The sequence below is a fragment of the Telopea speciosissima genome, chromosome 8, assembly GCF_018873765.1.
Source record: "Telopea speciosissima isolate NSW1024214 ecotype Mountain lineage chromosome 8, Tspe_v1, whole genome shotgun sequence".
Classification (NCBI taxonomy): domain Eukaryota; kingdom Viridiplantae; phylum Streptophyta; class Magnoliopsida; order Proteales; family Proteaceae; genus Telopea; species Telopea speciosissima.
Window position 1 is genome coordinate 25,124,603 of NC_057923.1, and position 21,277 is coordinate 25,145,879.

General features: G+C 39.2%; 2 protein-coding genes across 3 annotated transcripts; one reads left to right on the plus strand and one right to left on the minus strand.

The window, feature by feature from the left end:
* Positions 1-202: 202 nt before the first annotated feature.
* On the minus strand, positions 203-18,747 carry LOC122671744 (katanin p60 ATPase-containing subunit A1-like). Of its 2 annotated transcripts, XM_043869143.1 has the most exons (9): positions 18,428-18,565; positions 18,041-18,124; positions 17,463-17,948; positions 15,666-15,863; positions 14,594-14,838; positions 1,644-1,802; positions 1,374-1,461; positions 456-808; positions 203-292 (listed from the first exon to the last, which is right to left on the minus strand). In XM_043869143.1, exons 3-8 carry the CDS (start codon positions 17,943-17,945, stop codon positions 527-529), a joined length of 1,455 nt encoding a protein of 484 aa, XP_043725078.1. In that variant the 5' UTR covers positions 17,946-17,948; positions 18,041-18,124; positions 18,428-18,565; the 3' UTR covers positions 203-292; positions 456-526. The 2 variants fall into 2 exon arrangements, with proteins under 2 accessions (XP_043725078.1, XP_043725077.1); XM_043869142.1 differs by lacking the exon at positions 18,041-18,124 and having other exon boundaries at positions 17,463-17,949; positions 18,428-18,747.
* Positions 18,748-19,769: 1,022 nt separating this feature from the next.
* Positions 19,770-20,300, plus strand: LOC122671963 (protein transport protein Sec61 subunit gamma-like). The gene has a single exon (XM_043869457.1). It carries the CDS (start codon positions 19,880-19,882, stop codon positions 20,087-20,089), a length of 210 nt encoding a protein of 69 aa, XP_043725392.1. The 5' UTR covers positions 19,770-19,879; the 3' UTR covers positions 20,090-20,300.
* Positions 20,301-21,277: the final 977 nt, after the last annotated feature.

Below are 21,277 nucleotides of genomic sequence, written 5' to 3' on the forward strand. Positions count from 1 at the left end.
CTAAGAGGGTACACCCTCTCTCACACACATATGAAATGACCTCACTACCTTCCTATGTATGAAATTGTTCTGCAACACCTCATTGGTGCACTCCTCTGCAACTTGCTCAGAGAACCCACTTGTTTGTTTTCATTACTTAACCTTTTTTTCCTTTTCAACGCAACGGCCCAGTGAGTGGATAATGATAACATTTCATGACAGGTTAAGACACCAAAAAAAAAATCATTATTATCTTTACAATACAACAAATGATTATCAACACAAACAATATAGCTAAAAGATATATAAACAAGGGTTAGGGATAGGCACGCTGCCCGCTCCAGGTATGCCAGCGGGTGGCAAGCACAAGGGAGGGCTGGACAAGGGAGGGCAGGGGGTTTTTTCACTAGGAGTAGGGAGAGAGGTAGATACAGGCTGGTCGCCCTGGCAGCATGCCCAGCCTTGACCTTGTACCAATCACCAATCATCAGATAGACCTTATGGACCCCTGGAGAAACAACCAATTGAACTGAACATTTCTCAAATTCTATGCTGATCCAAACTCTGAAAACCACTTTTCATGGCGTTCAATGTCTGCAGTAGAAACGCTTCGCTGGACCTTGGTTATAGCTTCTTCAAAGTCACACATGGCAACTGGGTCCTTCGAGATCTCATCCTTTGACATGTTCTTGATCTCATCACGAGTCTTACCAGCTATCTTACGCCTCATGCCATTCAAGGAAGCATCACGGCAAACATTCGTGAGATCATCCCCACTGTATCCCTTCGTTCGACGGGCCACTTCATCAATGTCAACATTAGGAGCCACCTGATAGGAGAATAAAGAGTTTGTATAAAAACATGGTACAACAGTCTGTTTTATTAGAAATTCTCATCCAGCAGAGGAAGGTTAGTAGTAGGGAATGAAGAAGACTACTTCCAAAATAATATGGATTGGCCAGATAAAGTAGTAATCTTCAGAACTTAAATTGAAGATATTTCCAACCCTCATTTAGTAACTTAATAGTGGTGGTAGAATGAAGACATCCCTGTCACAGGAGCAAATGCATCTCAGGATATGGATTACCAGGTAAACCAATCCTAGATATGGATTCTCCTTCCCCCATCTCCGAAGTAGCTAAATAGAATTTTTTTCAAAAAAAAATAGATGCCAAGGAGGTATTTTTTAGAAATAAGAGATTGATTTTGCTGAGTTGGGAATGTAAGGAGAACAGAACATGACATGCAATGGCTGTGGGCTGAACCATTATATAAGTTCCAAGATGGAAGTTATCTAAGAAATATAACACAATTTGAACTGAAGCATAAACAACTTGTGATACAAACAAGACATACAGAGCATGAACAAAGTGGTTAGGAAAAGTAATTTTTACCTCAACAGTTTTAAGGTTAATCCTTATAAGCTCCTTCCGACTGTCAAAATTTGGAAGAGGAATATATATTCTCTTTTCCAGCCGCCTCCTGTGTTAATCATGTAAACATCAAATCACAAAAAACACTAACATATAAAACAAAATTTGACTTCAATGATGATAAGTTGCTTGTTTTGTGCATCATTGAAAACAAGTACTAGAAATTAGAAACAATATTTCACTAGTGATTCAAAGATTTAAATCTTCAGAAGAGTTGAAATGATGCTCAACCTAAGTGCCTCGTCTATATCCCATGGAAAGTTGGTGGCTGCCAAGACCATCACAATTTTGCGACTACCATCTTCACCAATGGAGCTGTTATTAACACCATCTACTTGTACTAGAAGTTCAGACTTCACCCTTCTGGATGATTCATGCTCTCCTGAAGCCCTGAAAAATCAATGCATATTTCATCATTATTTCCATGAAATTTGACATCAAAATTAGGAAGTACATCTAACCAAAGATGTTATTGTTAATTCACATTTAGAAGATAGAAATTCAAAGGCAGCTTTGGAGAGCACATTCACAAGAAATTCTTTTGACAAGAAAAAAAAAGTATCAATGTTGAAATAAGTAGTTATAGAGGCAGAAGAGTCTTTGTGTTTTTAGTTACTTGCTCTTTTATTATGTCGTTTAAAAAAGGGCATACTTGTCCTTTTTTCCCTCTTTGACTAAATTATAAATATATTGGAGCAGACCTGCGGCAGATTATTCTATTTTGTCTGTAGGTCCTCTCCTCTCTTTTGGGACTTGTGTGTTTCTTCCTTCTTTTTCTTTATTCTCTGATCTGGTTACTAAGTTCTGGTTAACTAACATGGTATCAGAGCTTTTTTAATCAGATTAGAGCCCACCTCCACGATCTTCTTCTGATTTCACTCTATCGTTTTTAGCCTGTGGTGTGCAGCCACCTACAGCGGCCTTTACTATAGTGTAAATCCACTCCTATAGAAGAATTAATGGAGTGATTTCTACTACTATCTACCATATTTGATGATTGAGTAGATTTCTCCTTTACCTACTCTTGAAGGCTGCTACAATCGATGTCTGGATAAAACCCTGACAATTATCGATTTGTCCCTAGGAAGGCTGTTGTTGAAGTCCTGCGGTTCAAGGCTGCTTCTACATATTATTTATTGCTCCTGGAAGTTGTTGCAACCTGGTTTGATTGATGAGGCTGTTTATTTGAAGGTCTACCTCTCCTTCCCAGAAACCCTGAGATCGACTCTGTTTTTTGTTCTTGGCTGTCTTCATTGAGTGTGGTATTGCTTCTGTTCTTTGCTTCTCTTATTGCTGCCGATTAGTTATCTTCTTATTGGTTGCTGCTGCCATCTTTCTCTTACTGCTGGATCGACTACCATTGTTGTTTGTCCTTATTGGTTCCTAAAGTATACTTATCATGGCTTATTCGAAGACACCTCATGACAATGTTAATGTTCAGATTACCTCCATTAAATTGAAGGGGAATTCCAACTACCTACTGTGGGCACAAGCTGTCCGGGTTTACATTATAGTTAAGGACAAGCTTAGCTACATTACCTCTCCTCCTCCAGAACCTGACTCTAAGGATTACAGCACATGGAATAAGGAGAATGCTATTATTTTAATTTGGTTATGGAATAGCATGGAGCCGGACATCGCTGCGAATGTTATGTTTCACACCACAACAAAGGTAGTTTGAGACGACCTCAAGGAGACATACTCTCAAGAAAAGAGTATGACATGTATCTTCGACCAGTGTGAGAAATTGTTTCAATTTCAGTAGGGAGACAAGTCTCTCCAAGACTATTATAGTTCTTTCAAGGGCATGGTTGAAGAGTTAAATGTCTTCCAGTCTCTTACTACTGACATTGAAAAGTTGAAGGCCTAAAGGAATGAGTTTTTTTGTTTATAAGTTTTTGGCTGGTTTAAGTCCTAGTCTCAACACTGTTAAAGGACATCTATTGGCTGGTGAAACTGTCCCTACTTTGAATGACACCTTTTCTAGGCTGCAACGTATTGTCTCTCCTAGCTCCAAGCCTGAAACAAACCCCAAAGAAAATTCTGTTTTCACTACTACTAGAGGCCGTGGCTTTGGTGGTCGCAATTCTGGTAGGCAGCATATTGATAAAGCAGCCCGATTGTGTTCTTATTGTGGGAAGACTAATCACACAGTTGACACACCGTCCAAGCATGGGAAACCCGAATGGGCTCAAAACTTGGCCAATCATGCAGCTTCTGAAGATGGTACTGATTTTGTTACGCCTAGTGATACTAAGGCTGGTTCTACTGTGGGAGATTCGTCTACCAACATCCGTGATGAGATGCAACAACTCATGCGTCGCATCAAGAGTTTGGAATCATCCACTTCCACTTCTGGGGCATCCACCACTGCTGCCACTCTCGCTCATGCAGGTACACCTGCTGCTCTCTTTTCCACTACTTCCACACCTGGATTATTGATTCGGGGGCTTCCATTCACATGACTGGTAAGTCATCTGTTTTTGGTACTATTACTTCTAGTTCTCACACCCCTCCTGTTGTTGTGGCCAATGGTTCCTCTACTCCTGTCACCGGACATGGTACTATTTCTCTCATAGTTGTCACAGTGCCAAGGCAAACCAAGGCGGTGGAGGGTTGTCTAAGCGCTTAGGCGACAAGTCGCCCACCTAGGTGTTGCCAAGGCGCTCAAGGCGAGGCTAGTATTTTTAATATATCTATTATATCTAGTATAACAATAATATAATTTTTACATCGTTTATCAAGAATCAACACTTTAAGCTATATCACAAAATACAAGAATCAATATTTTAAGCAACATCATGGGAAAAAACATCAAGTGACAAGAATCAACATTTATATTTTTTCTAAAATGAGAAACACAACAACAATTGAACAAAATATATGACATAAAATATATTCATAAAAAGAACAAAGCTAGAAAATAAAAAATGCATACTAACATATAATTCCTAATGCAAATTATAAAGAATATAATATTTAATTATTTAAGTATGTAGTTAAATATAATTACCTCTATGCTGTCCAAAGTCCAAATGAGCTATTTGAATTCCACCATAGACCATGATATTTCAATTTTAAACCCCCTTGTCATTCAATACATAGAAGTTAGTGACACTAAGCAACAATCTCATTGTTCCTTAGTACACATCTCCATACCCACCAACTAAATGTTGCTTAAGCCTTTTGATCCCTCCTTTGACATCTCTTCCACAAAGTGTGTATCGCACTAAGTTCTTATCTGCAAGATCTGGCCAATATCCATACTTCCACCCGGGGTCTTTTGATTTGGCCTTCCTACTTGGATCTTTGCTTGGATCAGTATTTGATGCACCAGTGCTAGCAATGGGTCCTCCACTACCACTAGCATCCATTATCTACTTCGATAAACTACACAAACACATACAAACCAGAAATAACTTTAAATACATTATATTAAGTATAAACATAATATAAAGAGCAGAGGACAGCGAGAGCAACAGCAGGAAAAAAAAAGAAAAAGAAAACCATTAGTCCACTCCATTACCGTGAGGAGCAGAGGACAGAGAGAGCAACAGCAGGAAAAAAAAAACCACTAGTCCATTACTCCATTACCGTGAGGACTGAGGAGCAGAGGACACTAGGACAGAAAGAGCAACAGGGAAATACTGCATACAAAGAAGAGTCAAGTGACTGTGTGAAGTGAGACTGTGAGAGAAGAAGAAGGAAAAAAAACCACATACATAATTACATACCGTAGAAGAAGAAGAAAAAAACACAGATATACGGTAGAAGAAGAAGAAGAAGAAAAAAACACAGAAATACTGTAGAAGAAGAAGAAGAAAAAAAAACACAGATATACGGTAGAAGAAGAAGAAAAAAAAAACATACATACCTTGAGCTTCAATGAGTTCAATCACTGCCGTGAGTCCTTGAGAGTTGAACTTGAGACTTGAGAGGTCGCGGTTGAGGGTTTCTCAACTTCTCGTGGAACAGCTGAAGACGAAGAGTTGAAACTTGAAAGGTCCTTTCACAATTAGGTTAATAGAATACTAGTTTATGTTTTGACTTAGTTTCACTTTTTGGTTTTTTTTTTTTAACTTAAAGAGTTGATCCCATGCATCTCACACACTTAAAAACCTATGAGAGTTGAACTTGAGACTTGAGAGGTCATGGTTGAGGGTTTCTCGACTTCTCGTGGAAGAGCTGAAGACGAAGAGTTGAAACTTGAAAGGTGCTTTCACGATTAGGTTAATAGAATACTAGTTTATGTTTTGACTTAGTTTCACTTTTTGGTTTTTACTTAAAGAGTTGATCCCATGCATCTCACACACTTAAAAACCTATACATCATCAAATAGGAATGTTAAAATAAGAATAAACCAAAAAACAAAAAAGTAGCTATTTTAAAAAATAAAAAATAACAAAAAGGGCATAAGGCAATCGACTTGGACACTAAATCGTCCTAGGCGCCCAAGGTGACGCCCTACCAACCAAGGTGTACGCCTTACCAACCAAGGTGTACGCCTTATGAAGTTAAGATAAAACGTCGACCGCCTGGCTTAGGGAAAACCGCCTGGACGCCTAGTCATCGCCTAGGCGACGCCTTGACAACTATGGTTTCTCTTAATTCTAACCTTTCTCTTTCTTCTGCCTTACATGTTCCCCAATTTCCTTAAAGTCTTCTTTCCATTAGTCAACTTACTAAAAATCTGAATTGTTCAATAACCTTCTTTCCTTCTTACTGTGTTTTTCAAGTTCTTCACACGAGGAAGAAGATTGGTGGAGGGTGTGAGAAAGATGGACTATATTATCTGAATGGTGCTACCCCGTCTGCTTCAGATGCAACTACTTCTGTTGGTGGAGAGTCTCGATTTCGATGGCATTGTAGGCTAGGCCATTTATCTTTGTCTAGGTTAAAAGTTGTTTTCCCCCGGTTTAAGGCTTTAACTAAAGTGTGAGGGTTGCGAGTTGGGAAGGCATCATCGTGCTACTTTTCCTTCTTGTCCTATGCCCCGTAGTGATTCTTTATTTTCCTTAGTGCATTCAGATGTGTGGGGTCCTTGTCGTGCAAGCAATAGACATGGTTTTCATTATTTTGTCACTTATGTGGATGATTATTCCCGAACTACTTGGTTGTACCTCTTAAAGGATAGATCAGAATTTTTATCTGTGTTTCAAAATTTTTGCAATGAAATAAAGACTCAGTTTAATGCCTCTGTTAAAATTTTTCGGTTTGATAATGCTTTAGAATTTGTTCAAATTGAGATCTCATCTTTTTGTATTGCTAACAGAATGATTCATCAAACTAGTTGTTCTTATACTCCTCAACAGAATGGAGTAGCGTAACGAAAGAATAGGCACTTACTTGAAGTTGTCAGGGCCTTCGTGTTGCATATGCAGGTGCCCAAACATTTTTTGTGTGATGTAGTTCTTACTGCATGTTTTTTTATTAACCGAATGCCATCTTCTGTTCTTGGTGACAAGTCACTATTTTCTATTTTATTTCCCGATGTTTCGATTTTTAGTTTGTCTTCTCGAGTTTTTGGTTGTGTTTGCTTTAATCATAATCTCCATCTCCATGGTGATAAATTGGACCCTCGGTCAACCAAATGTATCTTCTTGGGTTACTCTAGGATCCAGAAGGGTTATTGGTGCTATGACCCTCTCACTAGAAGGCAATTTGTGAGTGCGGATGTCACATTTTTCGAAGGTACATCCTATTGTTCTGCTCAGCCCATCGTCTCCACTAATCCATTAGCTGTGTCCGACCCTCCTCTCATCCCTGCCATCGTTCCTTTGTCTACTTCTCTACTACAGGTGTATCGGCGCAAGAGGCATTTTGGGCAGCTCCATAAAGATCAGCCTGGCCCTTCTGCATCACTTCCTGTACCTTCCTCGACCTCTGGTGGAGATCCAGTCTTACATATTCTTCCTGACTTATCAGCTGATCCGGATCCTGATGACTTACCCATTGCCACTCGGAAAGGTAAACGTTCATGTACTCAGAAATCCTTAATTAACTATCCTATTGACAAGTTTGTCTCTTTATCCCATCTTCCGGCTTCTCCTCATAGTCTTGCTACCTCTTTGTCTTCTTATTCTATTCGTCAGACTCACACTGAGGCTCTTAAAAATCCTACTTGGAAAAAACCATGGATGTGGAAATGGATGCTTACTGACTCGACATACATGGGAGTTGGTAGATATACCTCCTGGTAAAGAACTGGTTAACTGTCGTTGGGTGTACACTATTAAGTATCATTCTGATGGGTCTGTTGAGCGACTAAAAGCCCGCCTGGTTGCTAAGGGGTACACCCAGACTTATGGTGTAGATTATTGAGACTTTCTTTCCTGTGGATAGGCTGAATTCTGTTCGCCTCATTATTTCTCTGGCTGTGAACTTTGATTGGTCCTTATACCAATTAGACATTAAAAATGCCTTTCTTTATGGTGACCTGCTCGAAGAGGTCTATATGGAGCAACCTCTGGGGTATGTTGCTCAGGGGGAAAATAGTAGACATGTCTGTAGGCTGCACAAAGCCATTTATGGGCTGAAACAGTCTCCATGTGCTTGGTTTGAGAAGTTTAGTTCTGTTGTGACTGGTTTTGGGTTTACTCAGTGCTTAGACCATTCTGTGTTTGTTCGCCGCCAAGGAGAGAGATTGGTGGTTCTTGTGGTTTATGTTGATGACATTATCGTATCAAGAAATGATGAGAGTGGGATCAAGGAGGTGAAGAGTTTTTACAGTAGCATTTTCAAACTAAAGATTTGGGCCAGCTGCACTACTTCCTTGGGATTGAGGTTATTCGAAGTAAAAAGGGAATCAACTTGTCTCAAAGAAAGTATGTGTTAGACCTCTTGACCGAAACTAGTACACTTGCTGCCAAACCAGTAGATATTTTGATGGATCCTAATCACAAGTTTGGCTCTAATGATGGTGAGGGTCTTAAGGATGTTCACTCTTACAAAAGCTTGGTTGGAAAGTTGTTATATTTGACAATCACTAGGCCAGACATTTCCTATGGTGTTGGGGTTCTCAGCCAGTTTATGCAATCCCCTTGCAAGTCACATTGGGATGCAGCTATTTGGGTTCTTCGGTATTTGAAGGGAGCCCCTGGAGAGGGGCTGATTTATTGGCCAAATAAACACATGGAGCTTGTTGCCTACTTTGATACAAATTGGGCAGGTTCAGCTAGTGACCGTCGATCTACTACAGAATATTGCACCTTTGTGGGAGGAAATCTGGTTGCATGGTGAAGCAAGAAACAGATCACGATTGCGAGATCCAGTGCTGAAGCAGAGTATAGAGCCATGGCTCATACCACTGCAGAGTTAATGTGGATTAGATCTCTCTTGCTTGAGATGGGTTTTCCTGTTCCAACCCCTATGAAGATGTTTTGTGACAACTAGGCTGCTATCTATATTGCTAGTAATCCGATCTTTCTTGAGAGGACCAAGCATACAGAGGTAGATTGTCACTTTGTTCGCAACGCCGTCTTGAAGAAACTGGTTGAGACACCGTTTGCCTCTTTGTTTGATCAGGTTGCTGATGTGTTCACAAAGTCCTTGTTTGCTCCTGGTTTTAAGTCCTGTTGTAACAAGCTGAGCATGGGTGATGTATATGCTCCAGCTTGAGGGGGAGTGTTGAAATAAGTAATTATAGGGGCAAAAGAGTCTTTGTGTTTTTAGTTATTTGCTCTTTTATTATGTCGTTTTTGTATAAGGGCATACTTGTCCTTTTTTCCCTCTTTGACTTATTTATAAATATATTGGAGCAGACCTGAAGCAAATTATTCTATTCTGTCTGCAGGTCCTCTCCTCTCTTTTGGGACTTGTGTGTTTCTTCCTTCTTCTTCTCTCTTTTCTTCTGCTTTTTCTTCATTCTCTGATCTGGTTACTAAGTTCTGGTTAACTAACAATCAAGATTTACCTCAAAGACATAGGAATCAGTAGGTACATGCACACATATATCACTTAGAGACTATGCATCAGAAAATATATCAACTAGAAGCTAATGCAATAGAAAAGAAATCAGAGCTTTTGAAATCTCTTGAAAACAGGTGATTGCAAACAGAAACATATCTCAGAACTTCAGAGTAGAGAAAGTTAAAATAATAGTAATAATAATAAGAAGAATCAAGCCCGGCTGGTGGCTGGGTGGCTCATTCAGCTAAGCCTGGTTGGCGAGTGCTTTTCTGACCACTGGATCTGGCTCATGCTTAGACATTACTGCACATTTGGAATTTTTCTTTCAGATGAATTAAAAGGCGTTTGATGTGCTAAAACTTATATAGGAATGGAAAAGAGGCTTCATTCATATTCGTGTTCATCTTCTTCCCCATGAAATTGTTGCCTCCTACAGATTTCTTGATGAGTATCTAGAAAAGCCTAAAGTGATAGATTCTGAAATCCAATGATAAACCAGAATCGCAGTAGGTTAAGAAACCAGAATTCAAGAGATTTACAATAACAGACAACCCAAGATTCTGCTTTAGTCCAAAAGCTGGTTGAAGGTCAGAAATATGGAGGAGAATAACTCCTCAAAGTCTGACTGAGATCTGATGGTCCGATCTGGAGTTATAGACATATCCTATTAGCAATAAGATTCCAATTCTAGGGTTTCCAGAACAGTAAAAGAAAACAGATTCTTAAAGAGTCAAACCACTAATAAACAGATGATCAGAATAGCAATAGAACTCAACAACAGTAACAGAATATCAATCTGAACAGCATCTAATTTCTCTTTTGTCCTTGTAGAACAGTCAATTTGCACCATATTGTTCCTTCTCATTGTGTGACCAATCTCATTTGACGTCTCCTCGTCTTCGTCACCTTTTAATGTTATCTTATGTTCCGACAGATGAATCGGTTTCTAGTTTATCCTTTCTAGTTTTGTCACTGATCCATATGCACCTTTTCTTTCTGTTTATTTTTTTTTTAAATCAGATTTGGAAACCTGAATAGGTTAAGAACTTAATCCGATTGATAGATCTGAAAAAGATTCTTTGAAATCGAGGTAAAAATAGTCTTGATTACCGATTTTGAAAACAGATCCTATCACTGATCAATTGAACTTAGATCAGAAGTTTCAGAATTAGAAACACAATCAGCTGTATAAAATGATCTGAGAACAGATATAGAAAGTATGCACATGAACAGAAAATTCCAGAATATTAACCTGATAAAAAATTAAAAAAATAGGGCGTACCCAGTGCACAAGGCTCCCGCCACTGCGGGGTCTGGGAAGGGTCATATTGTACACAGCCTTACCCCTGCTTTCGCAAAGAAGCTGTTTCCAGACTTAAACCCATGACCACTTGGTCACAATGGAGCAACCTTTACCGTTGCAACAAGGCCTGCCCTCTTCCAGAATACTAACCTGATCCGATAGAGAAATAATGAAAAGAAAAAGAATAGGGAAGAAGGATATGAATCAAGCTTCTCACTTGATCCTGGACTGGAATTTCACCAGCCTTACCTCAACATCTCACCAAGGGCCTGCTGCATCTCACAACAGAACTCTGAATCTCATAGTACATAGGGGCAAAATCCATATTCATTTAACTACTAAATCATGGGGAGGCTCTTTGGCCTTTACATTATTACATAGAATTGTCTTAGGAAAGAAAATAAATTGAAACAAACTAGGAAACACCCTCCATGCATGAGAGTGTTGAAGATGTGTCTATCGGCTCCTAGGGTTAGTGTATCTCGGTTAGGGTGCTCCTAGTCCTAATCAAGATACCTTGCTTCTAGGTGTCTCATAATATGGCTGTAATAGTAAGTCCTAGTTCTAGTTGGTTAGTCTTAATCCTAGTCCTAGTAGGTTTCCTAGTTCTATTATGATTTCTGTTATTTCCTAGTTCTTGTAATTCCTAGTAGGATTAGGAATGATTCCTAGTTAGACTAGGAGTCTTATTTGGTATGCTGGTTTCAGATATAAATAAAGGTTATGAGAGGGGACTGGACTCGATCACTTCAATCTCCAGTCCCCTTCTCTCTTCTCCACTCTCTCTCGGCCTTGGTTTTCTGTTGTTTACTCTGTTACAGGGAGAAAGAAGGTATCCTAAGCAGGCTAGGACTCTATCTTATCTAAATAGAAACCAACGCTTACAAAGAAAGAATATAAAATAAAACCAATAAAACTCGAATACTAATAACCCACAACTGGATTTGAGTGAACCAGCTAACACCTAAGCCGTATGGCTTGGCCTGAACCAGAATCTGGTTCAGTTGAACCAAAACTGGTTCTATGGAACTGCAGGCTTATTTTTAGCCACTGCAGGCCTGTTTTAAGCCCTGTTCCTGCGCTGGTACTTCAAGGAGTACCTAATCTGATCTGGATCATTTCCTGGGTTTTGTTGGTTGCAGCGGAAGGGTGGGGGGGGGGGGGGGGGGGATAGGAATGGTGTGTGCGTTTTAATGGCATTCCTTTGAACCCAGATTTGCAATCCTGCAATTTCACTCCTTTGATGGGTGATGATGGTGGCAGGGATGAGTCGGGCCTTGAATAGAAGTGTGACTAAATCAGTGGAAATTGTGTACGATGCCAGCTGTAGGACCGTTAGAGTGGAATACCCTGATTCTCTTTTCTTTTATGCTCATCCATCTGGTTTCTCGGCAACATTGTTTTCCAAAATGGCAGAGTTCTACCCTTCAATGACACCTCCAGACAACAAAACTGTGCGGCGTGTACGATCACTCTCTCTTCTCAAGAACCAAGGGCTTAAGAAATTCTTTTATGTCAAGTGCAGATGAAGAAGGTAGTGATGACTGGAATTCCTATTTCTAAACTTACGAAGATTATAAACACCATGGTTCATTCTTCACTACAACACGAAACATCAACCAAGTGACAAAATTAAGTAATGCAATCTGAAAATCCAGATTCTGGATCTCAGATGCATGCAGGCCCAAGGATCAAATCTGTTATCAGATCTGAAATAAAGGAAGCAACTACGTTGTTAAGGGAAGAAATCAGATCGATAAGGGGAGGGAAAGTCTTAGGAGGAAGAAGAGAGAAGAAATCAGGTTTTGGATACCAATCTGTAAGCACTGCTCATTAGCACCAAAACTCTTTAAAAAAACACATATTCTTTAGTTAAATCATTTCTCTAATTAATTAGGGTGAATTACATATATAATGACCTAAAATTCCTAATTTGACTCATAAAAGAACTACAAATCACTATCATACACTCAATAAAATAAATAAACTCAAAACAACATTCTATCTAACTATTAAGTATCCTAATCTAACTCAAACACTTAACTACTAATCCCCTGTACTAACTTTATCATCACTTTATTAGTTTATAAATTAGCAAATTACAATGAAATCCAAATAAATGAATAAATAAATAAAGGCCCAACATATAATCTAACTACCAAATGTCAATTTCAGCCCATTGGACTGCCACCAACACCTTATTGGCCACCCAGGCTTGCGCGTAGGCCTCCATATGGGATTAATGTCTAATACAACTGGATCATTAACCATGCAATGATAGACACGTAAATCCTTCACGCCTTAATGTAGAGCTAAGTCACAAGTGACCTAACCCCATGTCAGATCTCTTATACCAACCAATCAGAACATTTAACACCCAATTCCAGCAACAATACATACAAGAATCACCCAACAGTCTCTTATGAAGAGGTCTAATCACAATAGGAGATAAAACAGTACAATGTTAAGGGCTATTAGCTGGGCTGTTTTAGATTAAAATCCAGAAAAACTCAACTGATCTCAGAATTAGCAACTAGGCTATTCTGATGGACTTCGTTTTTCAGTCAAAGGCAAGGTAGCACTACATTAGGCACAACTCCTCAAAATTATAACCAATTCTAATGGCCAGATGCTAAGATAACAAGGTGTCTCAGAAATAGAAACTAAAGATCAGAATTAGAAACTCACTGGTTTAGACCAACCTAGCCACTGGATGTTCCTCAGATTACAATCGAAGGTAGGACCCTAGATGGGTATTCAACCAAAGATTGGGCTGGATTGGTTGGCTGGATCTGAGGTTGCAAGCCTTCAAAGTTCTCAGCATAAATCTCCAGCAACAGTGAGCCTCAAGGATAGTCTCCTCCTGAACTGAAACTCGATGACTGGTCTTCCAAGGTCTGAACAGCACTACCAGTATGTTCCAAGGCTTCAACAATCACTCAAGAACAGAAAATAGTACTGAAGAATCGAAGGAAAGAAGACGAAGAAATAGAAGAAGGGATAGGATACTGGCTCGAGTCTCTCACTCTCACCTAGGCATCTCACCTCACTGTTTCACACAAACATTACTCCATTAGTAAAAAGCTATAATCTCAAGCTTCACTAAATCAAACAAAACAAATTAGAAAGGCTCTTACAAAGCAATATTGAAACTTGTACAAAAAGCTAACTAATATCTTAGCTATTAACCAAGATAGAAGGTAATAAAATTTAAAAATTAAAAAAAAAAGAAACTAAGCTAATAGCAGCCCCCACTATCTGGTTTTGAGGGTTGGCCCAAGGCCCATCGAACTGAGGCTCCTATTAAGTGTGAGGGGCCTGGTTCTTAAGGCTCCTGCGGCTGTACTTCCCCAGGAACATATCGACATCACGCCTGCAGGTCCAACCGTCAAGAACTTGAATGAGAGTGCGGGATTAAGTGGGAATGTGGGATCTTCACAACCACAGGTCCAACCGTTGAAAACTGGAATGAATGAGGAAGACAAGGAATACATCACAGCTGCAGGTCCGACCATGCAAAACTATAAATTGCTCATCCTATGGTTTCGATAACACATTTGAACAAGACGCCAGAGGTTGAAGACGAACTTTACTTTTGTTGTCTTGCTTGGGGTTACTTTAACATATTATGTAACCACATGCTTATAAGGGATTTTAAGTTCCCAGGTGCATGTACACCAATACCTTCTTCTACCACCCAAGGTTTGCGGCGATTTCCTCCTCTCCAATCCAACGGTTTTCATTTTCACGTCCAACTATGTCTAGCTTGGTTGCACACCTTGCCAACCTTTTGCCTAATAATATAATAATACTAACAATGATAATAATAATAATAATAATAATAATAATAATAATAATAATAATAATAATAATAACAATGATAATAATAATAATAATAGCAATAATAATAACAACAATTAAAATAATAACAATAAAAAAAATAATAATAATAATAACAATAAAACCTTACCCCCGAGAATTGCAAAGAGAATCAATCTCATCAATGAAAATTGTACTTGGAGCATAAGCTCTCGCAAGATCAAACAAGCACCGAACCATGCGCTCACTCTCACCACGCCACTTCGAAGCTAAGGTAGCAGAAGAAACATTGAAAAATGTTGTCCCACATTCTGTAGCAACTGCCTTGGCCAAAAGAGTCTTCCCAGTACCAGGGGGGCCAAACATAAGAACACCTTTCCATGGTCTCCGAATTCCCTGAAAGTTAAAGGCAGTATGTATCAGCATGGCCATCATATATATATATATATATATATATATATATATATATATATATGGGATTGTCTGAATGACATCTCGATAGGTGAATTTAGAACATGTAACCTTCTTTTGATTGCCACTTGTCTTATTCCCATAAGTTCTTTAAGTCAAGGACACGTGTTTCGAGTACACATTATCCCTCACTGGAAGAAGTGTGATATATTAAAAGAGCAAACAAAAATAAGGTTAAGGAGTGTCAATAAGAATATATATATATAGGGAGAAAGTTCTCTATCCGGGAGTGTGGCCTACACTAGCATTCCCATGAGTCTATCTCTCTCCTCCCCATAAGAAAAGACACCTCTGACCCCTTGTTTTGAGGAGAGAGATAGACCCATGGGAGTGCTGGCATAGGCCACACTTGACAAGGTTCACCAAGTCTAACCTGGTAAATACCTTTAATTGGTTGTTCAACCAAGTGGAATTTGAAGATTTAATACTCGATAGACTCAAATCTTCCTCACCTATAGTACTATTTGTTTCAGTTTCAAAATTCTATAACACTGCTCCTCTCCTCCTTCAACTCAGTCAAAGTATAGAGGCTCATCCGGTCCAGGTTACCCAAAATAATGCATTGGAACACACCCTAGATGCTCATTGTTAATCACAATTAATATGGTTTAAGCCAGCCAATATACTTGAGAGTTGACAATACATTGTTCACCAAGCACACAGTGTTTCTCTGACACACTGGCACTTAAGAAATAGGAATACTTGTCGATATCACTGAATAATCTCAAGAGGCTTCCAAAGAATATGTATACCTGGAAATACTCAGGCATCCACAAGGGTAGGACAACAGCTTCTTCCAAAAGTCTTTTGGCTTCACTCAGCCCTGCAACATCATCCCATCTAACTCCAGGGCTCGTCTCCAAGACATCCCTTTCCAACATTTCGGCCAAGTCTGGATCAGGTCCTTCATATTGTGCCCTTCTTGATTTTCCATCTTCAGTGTCTCCATTCTAACAATTGAACATACAAATCAGTAACCAGAAAACAGATGTTCGGGATATAGCATTATCATTTAATACAATTGCAAAGCAAAAAGCAACAGAAAGGTAAGTTAATATACTGCTTTAAAAACATTAATATGAAGAGAGTTTATTTCAGTAGTAACATACTAACACTACTGCAATAAGAGCAGAGCTGACATTAGATATTCCAAAAACATTGTCATAAGCATTTAATCGCATCTGTTTGAAAGACATTCAAAATAACCATTCATCGTGATGGAACTTGCCAGTCTAACAACCTTGGCCAGTTCATCACCCAACAAGTGAAATAATGTAGTAAAGCCAAAATAAAAGTATTGTTCTGCTTAACATATCTTACTGTAGTTTTAATAAGTAATGATTTTATCAAAACAGTAAATAGACACTGAAAAAGCTATCGTACAAAAAGCCAGCATATGCCTAATCTCTTTAGAATCTTTATCGTGGATAACTCTTTAGAATCCAATTTAATGCCCAAAGTCAAAAGTTCTATATTCTTGTCCTTTTTTATGCAAGCCTAGATATATGTCACGACTACAACCTAAACCATGTGGACTAGGCCTACAACCAAATGTTACATTTGGTTGCAAGTCTGAATCATCTCAGAATTTCTGATCCATAATTTCTTCTCACTTAAGTATCTCCTCATATTTGATTAAAGACAACAACATTCCACTACCTCTCACTCATGAAATGTTCCTCCCTTCAACACCATCAATGAAAATCCCATCCAAGGACTTTAGACTCTGATTCCTCCAGTATACCAAACACATTCATTCCACCACTTTGCATTTGATCCCTTATATATTTTCATCATGTTGTACCCTTCCCTACCCTCAAAATGAGGCTTGGATCACTACCCTAGAAAATGCTTCAAGTTTCCCTCAATTGAGTCTGAGTGGATAAAAGTATTAAACAACCAAACCAGGGGTGAAATATTTGCAGTTCTAGAACAATTTCTTTTTTTTTTTTAAGCATAGCTTTACTTTGTACTTTGTCTAGGCATGGTTAACCAGCTATTCATCTACTTTCCCAGAACCTAAATTTTTAACATAAGAAGTTCTTACGATTGTTACTTAACATCATATTAATCAGGCAGTTAGTATATATGATAAAATTCCATTAACCTTAAATTGATACCCATATGGTACAATAACAAAATTCACTATCTTCGGACTTGAATTGACCAAGAGAACAGCTGAGTAGTTACATAGATGTGGAATTTGAGATTTAACGATAGAAGGAACTGCCATGTTGAGATAAGTAGTTGATACAACCAAACTCATCAACTCCATGCCAATTACTAACATTTCACACTAGAGCAAATTGTTCGTCCTCAGCTCCTGCTAGCAGAAATAACTTTAATCCCAATAATAGAATGACTCACATGTTTTGGGAAGCTGTTCATTCCTACGGTTGTAGGATATTTTGTATGAGGAAGAAAAACAACTCAATAAGCCTCATCTTTGCAACCAACATAAAATCAAAGGCTGAATATTTGCGGCTGTACAAAGATCTGAACATCTCAAACACAGATAAATGAAAATAAAATCTCAGGAATAAACTTACAGCTGACTCTGTCTTGCTGGAGTTGGACTTGCCAGATGCGTTGCCTTTTTTCCCAGGTCCGGAAGCGCCGGAAGCTCTGACTCCTGAACCAGTTCTACCTGAAGAACTAGTCTTTGCTCCACGACTACTTGCACCTGCTTTTGTTGAACCACCACGAGCCCAAGCACCATCTTGTGGAGACTTCCTCATACCCACTTGGCCAGCCCTGGTAGGCCTTCTGCCTGCTGGATCTCGGCTTGGAGGTCTCCAAACATCAGGATCATCCATCGGAGCACCTGAGGAAGTAGGGTACTCTTCTAACGGTTGAAAAATAAATGATGAGTTAGTATTAATAGGAGGTGAGGAAGAGCGTATAGTCCCCGGAACCTCCTTGAAGGCCCTTCTCTCCGCATCCAACTGTTTAACTATATCTATTTCTTCAGATAGACTTTTCTTCACATTCATCCATTTCGCTCGGATTAAAGGGTCATCAAGCGTGCTCATGTGCCTGTAAAGAGTAAACAAAGAAAGCTGAGAACTTGCCCCTCAGTAACGGCCATATAAATTACAGCCTAATTTGAAAAGTAAGCTTAAACAACTCACAATAGTTAATCAAAACCCCACTCATTTGCAAACATACTGCAGGAAACATGACTTTTCAAAATCCTTCACCAATTAAAAATCTGTAAAAGGAAATGTTCAGACGATAGACCAAGATCATAAACCCAAATCTGCTTTAAAAAGTCCTTTTTTTATTTTTGTGCCCTTTTCTGGAAAATTTCTTCCGGGCAGAAAGATCTACATGTGACACGGCTTCGTTCCTCCCGAAAAGAGAGAGAGAGTCTCCGATTCACAAATCAGGAATAGCAAAAATTCTTAAATTTTCTTCTAAAAGGGAGAGAAAAAAAAAACAGAAATTCAAAAGCAACGTCAGAAACAAAAGCCAGAATTATAACTAAAACGATATGGGTAAAAGAAGTAAGTACTTGTTGATCTGAGCAATGGCGCCATCGAAGAATATGATTGCCGTGTCGTAGAGGCCTTCCAGGGCGTATTCCTTAGCCAATTTAACATGTTCATGCAATCCTGCAACAGCTCCCACCATCCTCAAAATCTAGGGATTCAAAAAGCTGTGAAGATCGCAATCCAGGATTATGAACGTTGAAATGCTTTGAGTAAAAGCAGCTCTTCAAAGTTTTCTGCTTTCCACTTTGTTCTTTCACGGTCTCTGCCGGTTCAAAACTTGAATTAAAATCGCAGTTGCAAATTTTTTAAGTGAAGTAGCTTCTCCCTCCCACCCTCTCCTTCTCTTCTCAACAGTTGAGATGACGGAGACGTTTTAACGCTCGACAGGAACGGGGAGAGAAGAATAAATTTACTCTACCAAATTTATCCTTAAACTTTTTAAAAATAACCCAATCCTACTATTTGACTCGAGTGTTGGGACCTGGAGCTGGCGGGTATTTCATATGAATATAAACTTTAATGAAATATTTTTTTTTATTTTTTTTTTTTAGTAAGTACTTTAATGAACTTTAATGAAATATTACCGCTCAAGTTACGTTTTTTTATTTTTTGGGTGATAACTCAAGGTACGTCAACGTCTAACTAATCGTTACGGAAAAAAAAAAGTTTATACACGCGCCATTGTAGGAACCTTTTTTATATTTCTGCTACGGTTTTTTTTTTTTTTGGGTAAGATATTCCTGCAAGTGGTTTTTTTGTTTTTGGTCTGTGTTTACTTTATGGGAAAATGACACTGCGATCCCCTGAGGTTTATCTCCTAAATATAGAGTGACTCCCTGTATTTTGAAAATATACAATCAGCACCTGAGTTTAGGGTACTTGTTACACTCAGCCCCATCCGTTAAAGCATTCTCGTTAGTTGTTGATGTGTTGGCCTTTGATACCTTAAAATGACAAATATACCCCTAATGGGGTGTGAGCTTACCATTTTACCCTTAGGGAAGTCTGAACTTCACACCCCCTTCCCCTTCCCTTTCCCTTCCCCTTCCCCTTCCCCTGCTACTCGAAATTACCTATGACAGAGAGGCCACAGCAGGAAGGGACAACATTTGGGCGCAACAACAATAGAAGGTAGTGACCAGGGGGTCACGTTTGAGTGCAATGGAGGTAGTGCAGGCGACAGGGAGTCGTTGCGGTGAGTTGCAGTTACCATGGGAGTTGCAGCAGTAGGCGGTAACAAAGGGTAATGGCCAGCGACCTTGTTTGAGTCATTTCTCAAATCAAAACACTACTACTGTCGGCATCAGAAAATCGAGCTTCATGGCCGAACCCACCAGCTACTTAATAAAGTTAAATGGAAAAATTTGTAGTCCTCGTTTGGAACGAAATATCATAACCGTGTCTTGTTCCTCTCTCTCGGAGGAAAAGGAAAAGAAAAAGTAAAAAGGAGAGAACGAAGGAAGATCTCAGACATGGATGCGCTAGATTCCGTCGTCGATCCATTGAGAGAGTTCGCTAAGGACAAGTATCGCCTTGTCAAGCACTGCCACAAGCCAGATGGAAAAGAATTCACGAAGGTCACATTTTGTATGGCTGCCGGCTTCATCGTGATGGGATTCGTTGGGTTCTTCATGAACCTAATCCTCATCCCCATCAACAACATCATCGTCGGATCTATTTAGGTAAACGTGGAGTTGTAAAGGAAGAATGCAGGGAGTATTCCATTCACATGGATGATTACGTAGGGGAAGGATGCTGAACACTTCAGGCACTTGGTCTATCTATGCATCTCATTTTCTTAGCTAGACAGAGTTTGAGTTTTATGGATTAGGGATTGGTTTCTCTTAAAGCTTTATTTTTTGTTCTTAATGAAGATCTGCAACCTTGCGTAGAAGTTGCCTTCAGTTGTATTTTGTGCAAGGTCAGTCCACTAGTTTTTGTTACTATTTTAACCAGTTGGTTTTGATAACCTACTTTAAGCTAAAAAAAAAAAGTTAAATGAAGGAAGAAGAAGAACCCAATTCAGATCTCACTCTCTTAATTTAATGAAGAAGAACCCACTTCAGATCTCACTCTCTTAATCCCCAAATGCTCATTAAATGATAAAGCAATGGAGAAACTGAACATTTCCCTTTCCCCTCTCTTGTACAAACCTTGCAAATCTCAGATCTGCTCTTGAGGATTATTAAGAAAGATATGAGGAGTGATTCTTCTTCTTCAACATCGCCCTGTGCTCATATTAGATGTGTTCTTGGGTTCAAGCAGTTCCACTCTCTGTACTTGGAAGAAGCCTGGAGCTGCTAGGTTGGCTGGAATGGCGGCCATGGAAGCAACGACGGCAACACGAAGGAGGAGAAGAAGTCAAAAAATCAAGAAAATCAAGAAGAAGAAAGAAAAAGGTTAGAGAGGAAAGAGGATTTGAAGAGGGCAAAGTTGGCATTTTACATTGTATTATTTAACACCGTTCACTCAAGGGGTGCGGCTGTATATTTTCAAAACACAAAGGGTCGCTCTGTATTTAGGACAAACCTCAGGGGGTCATAGTGTAATTTTCCCTTACTTTATTTGGCAACTTCAAAACAAGGTGGTTTTCAATTCTGTAAAACCTAACCCTAGATGGGTTCTATAGAACAACTCTCATTGGTTCTTAAGATTTCTCCCCATCCCCCATTTTACCCGATGAAGTAACTAATCAGGATAGTTCTTATAGACTTCCTCTGTCTATTATGCAATCTTTACCTATGTTAAGTTATCCTATTTTGATTTGTGCAAGATAGGCGGAGCAGGGTGGACATACTACATTCTGTTGAGAGGACAAATTGCTTTGGTCGCTGCAGGACTTGGATCTGATGGAAGGAGATCTAACATGT

Coding starts and splice junctions, on each gene's coding strand:
- LOC122671963 (XM_043869457.1), top strand. CDS start 19,880: ATGGATGCGCTAGATTCCGTCGTCGATCCATTGAGAGAGTTCGCTAAG.
- LOC122671744 (XM_043869142.1), bottom strand. CDS start 18,546: ATGGTGGGAGCTGTTGCAGGATTGCATGAACATGTTAAATTGGCTAAG. Junction 1,803..14,593: donor TCTCTTTGCAATTCTCGGGG/GTAAGGTTTTAT, acceptor TTGATTTTTCAG/GGCTTCAGGAGAGCATGAAT. Junction 1,462..1,643: donor GATATAGACGAGGCACTTAG/GTTGAGCATCAT, acceptor TGATTAACACAG/GAGGCGGCTGGAAAAGAGAA.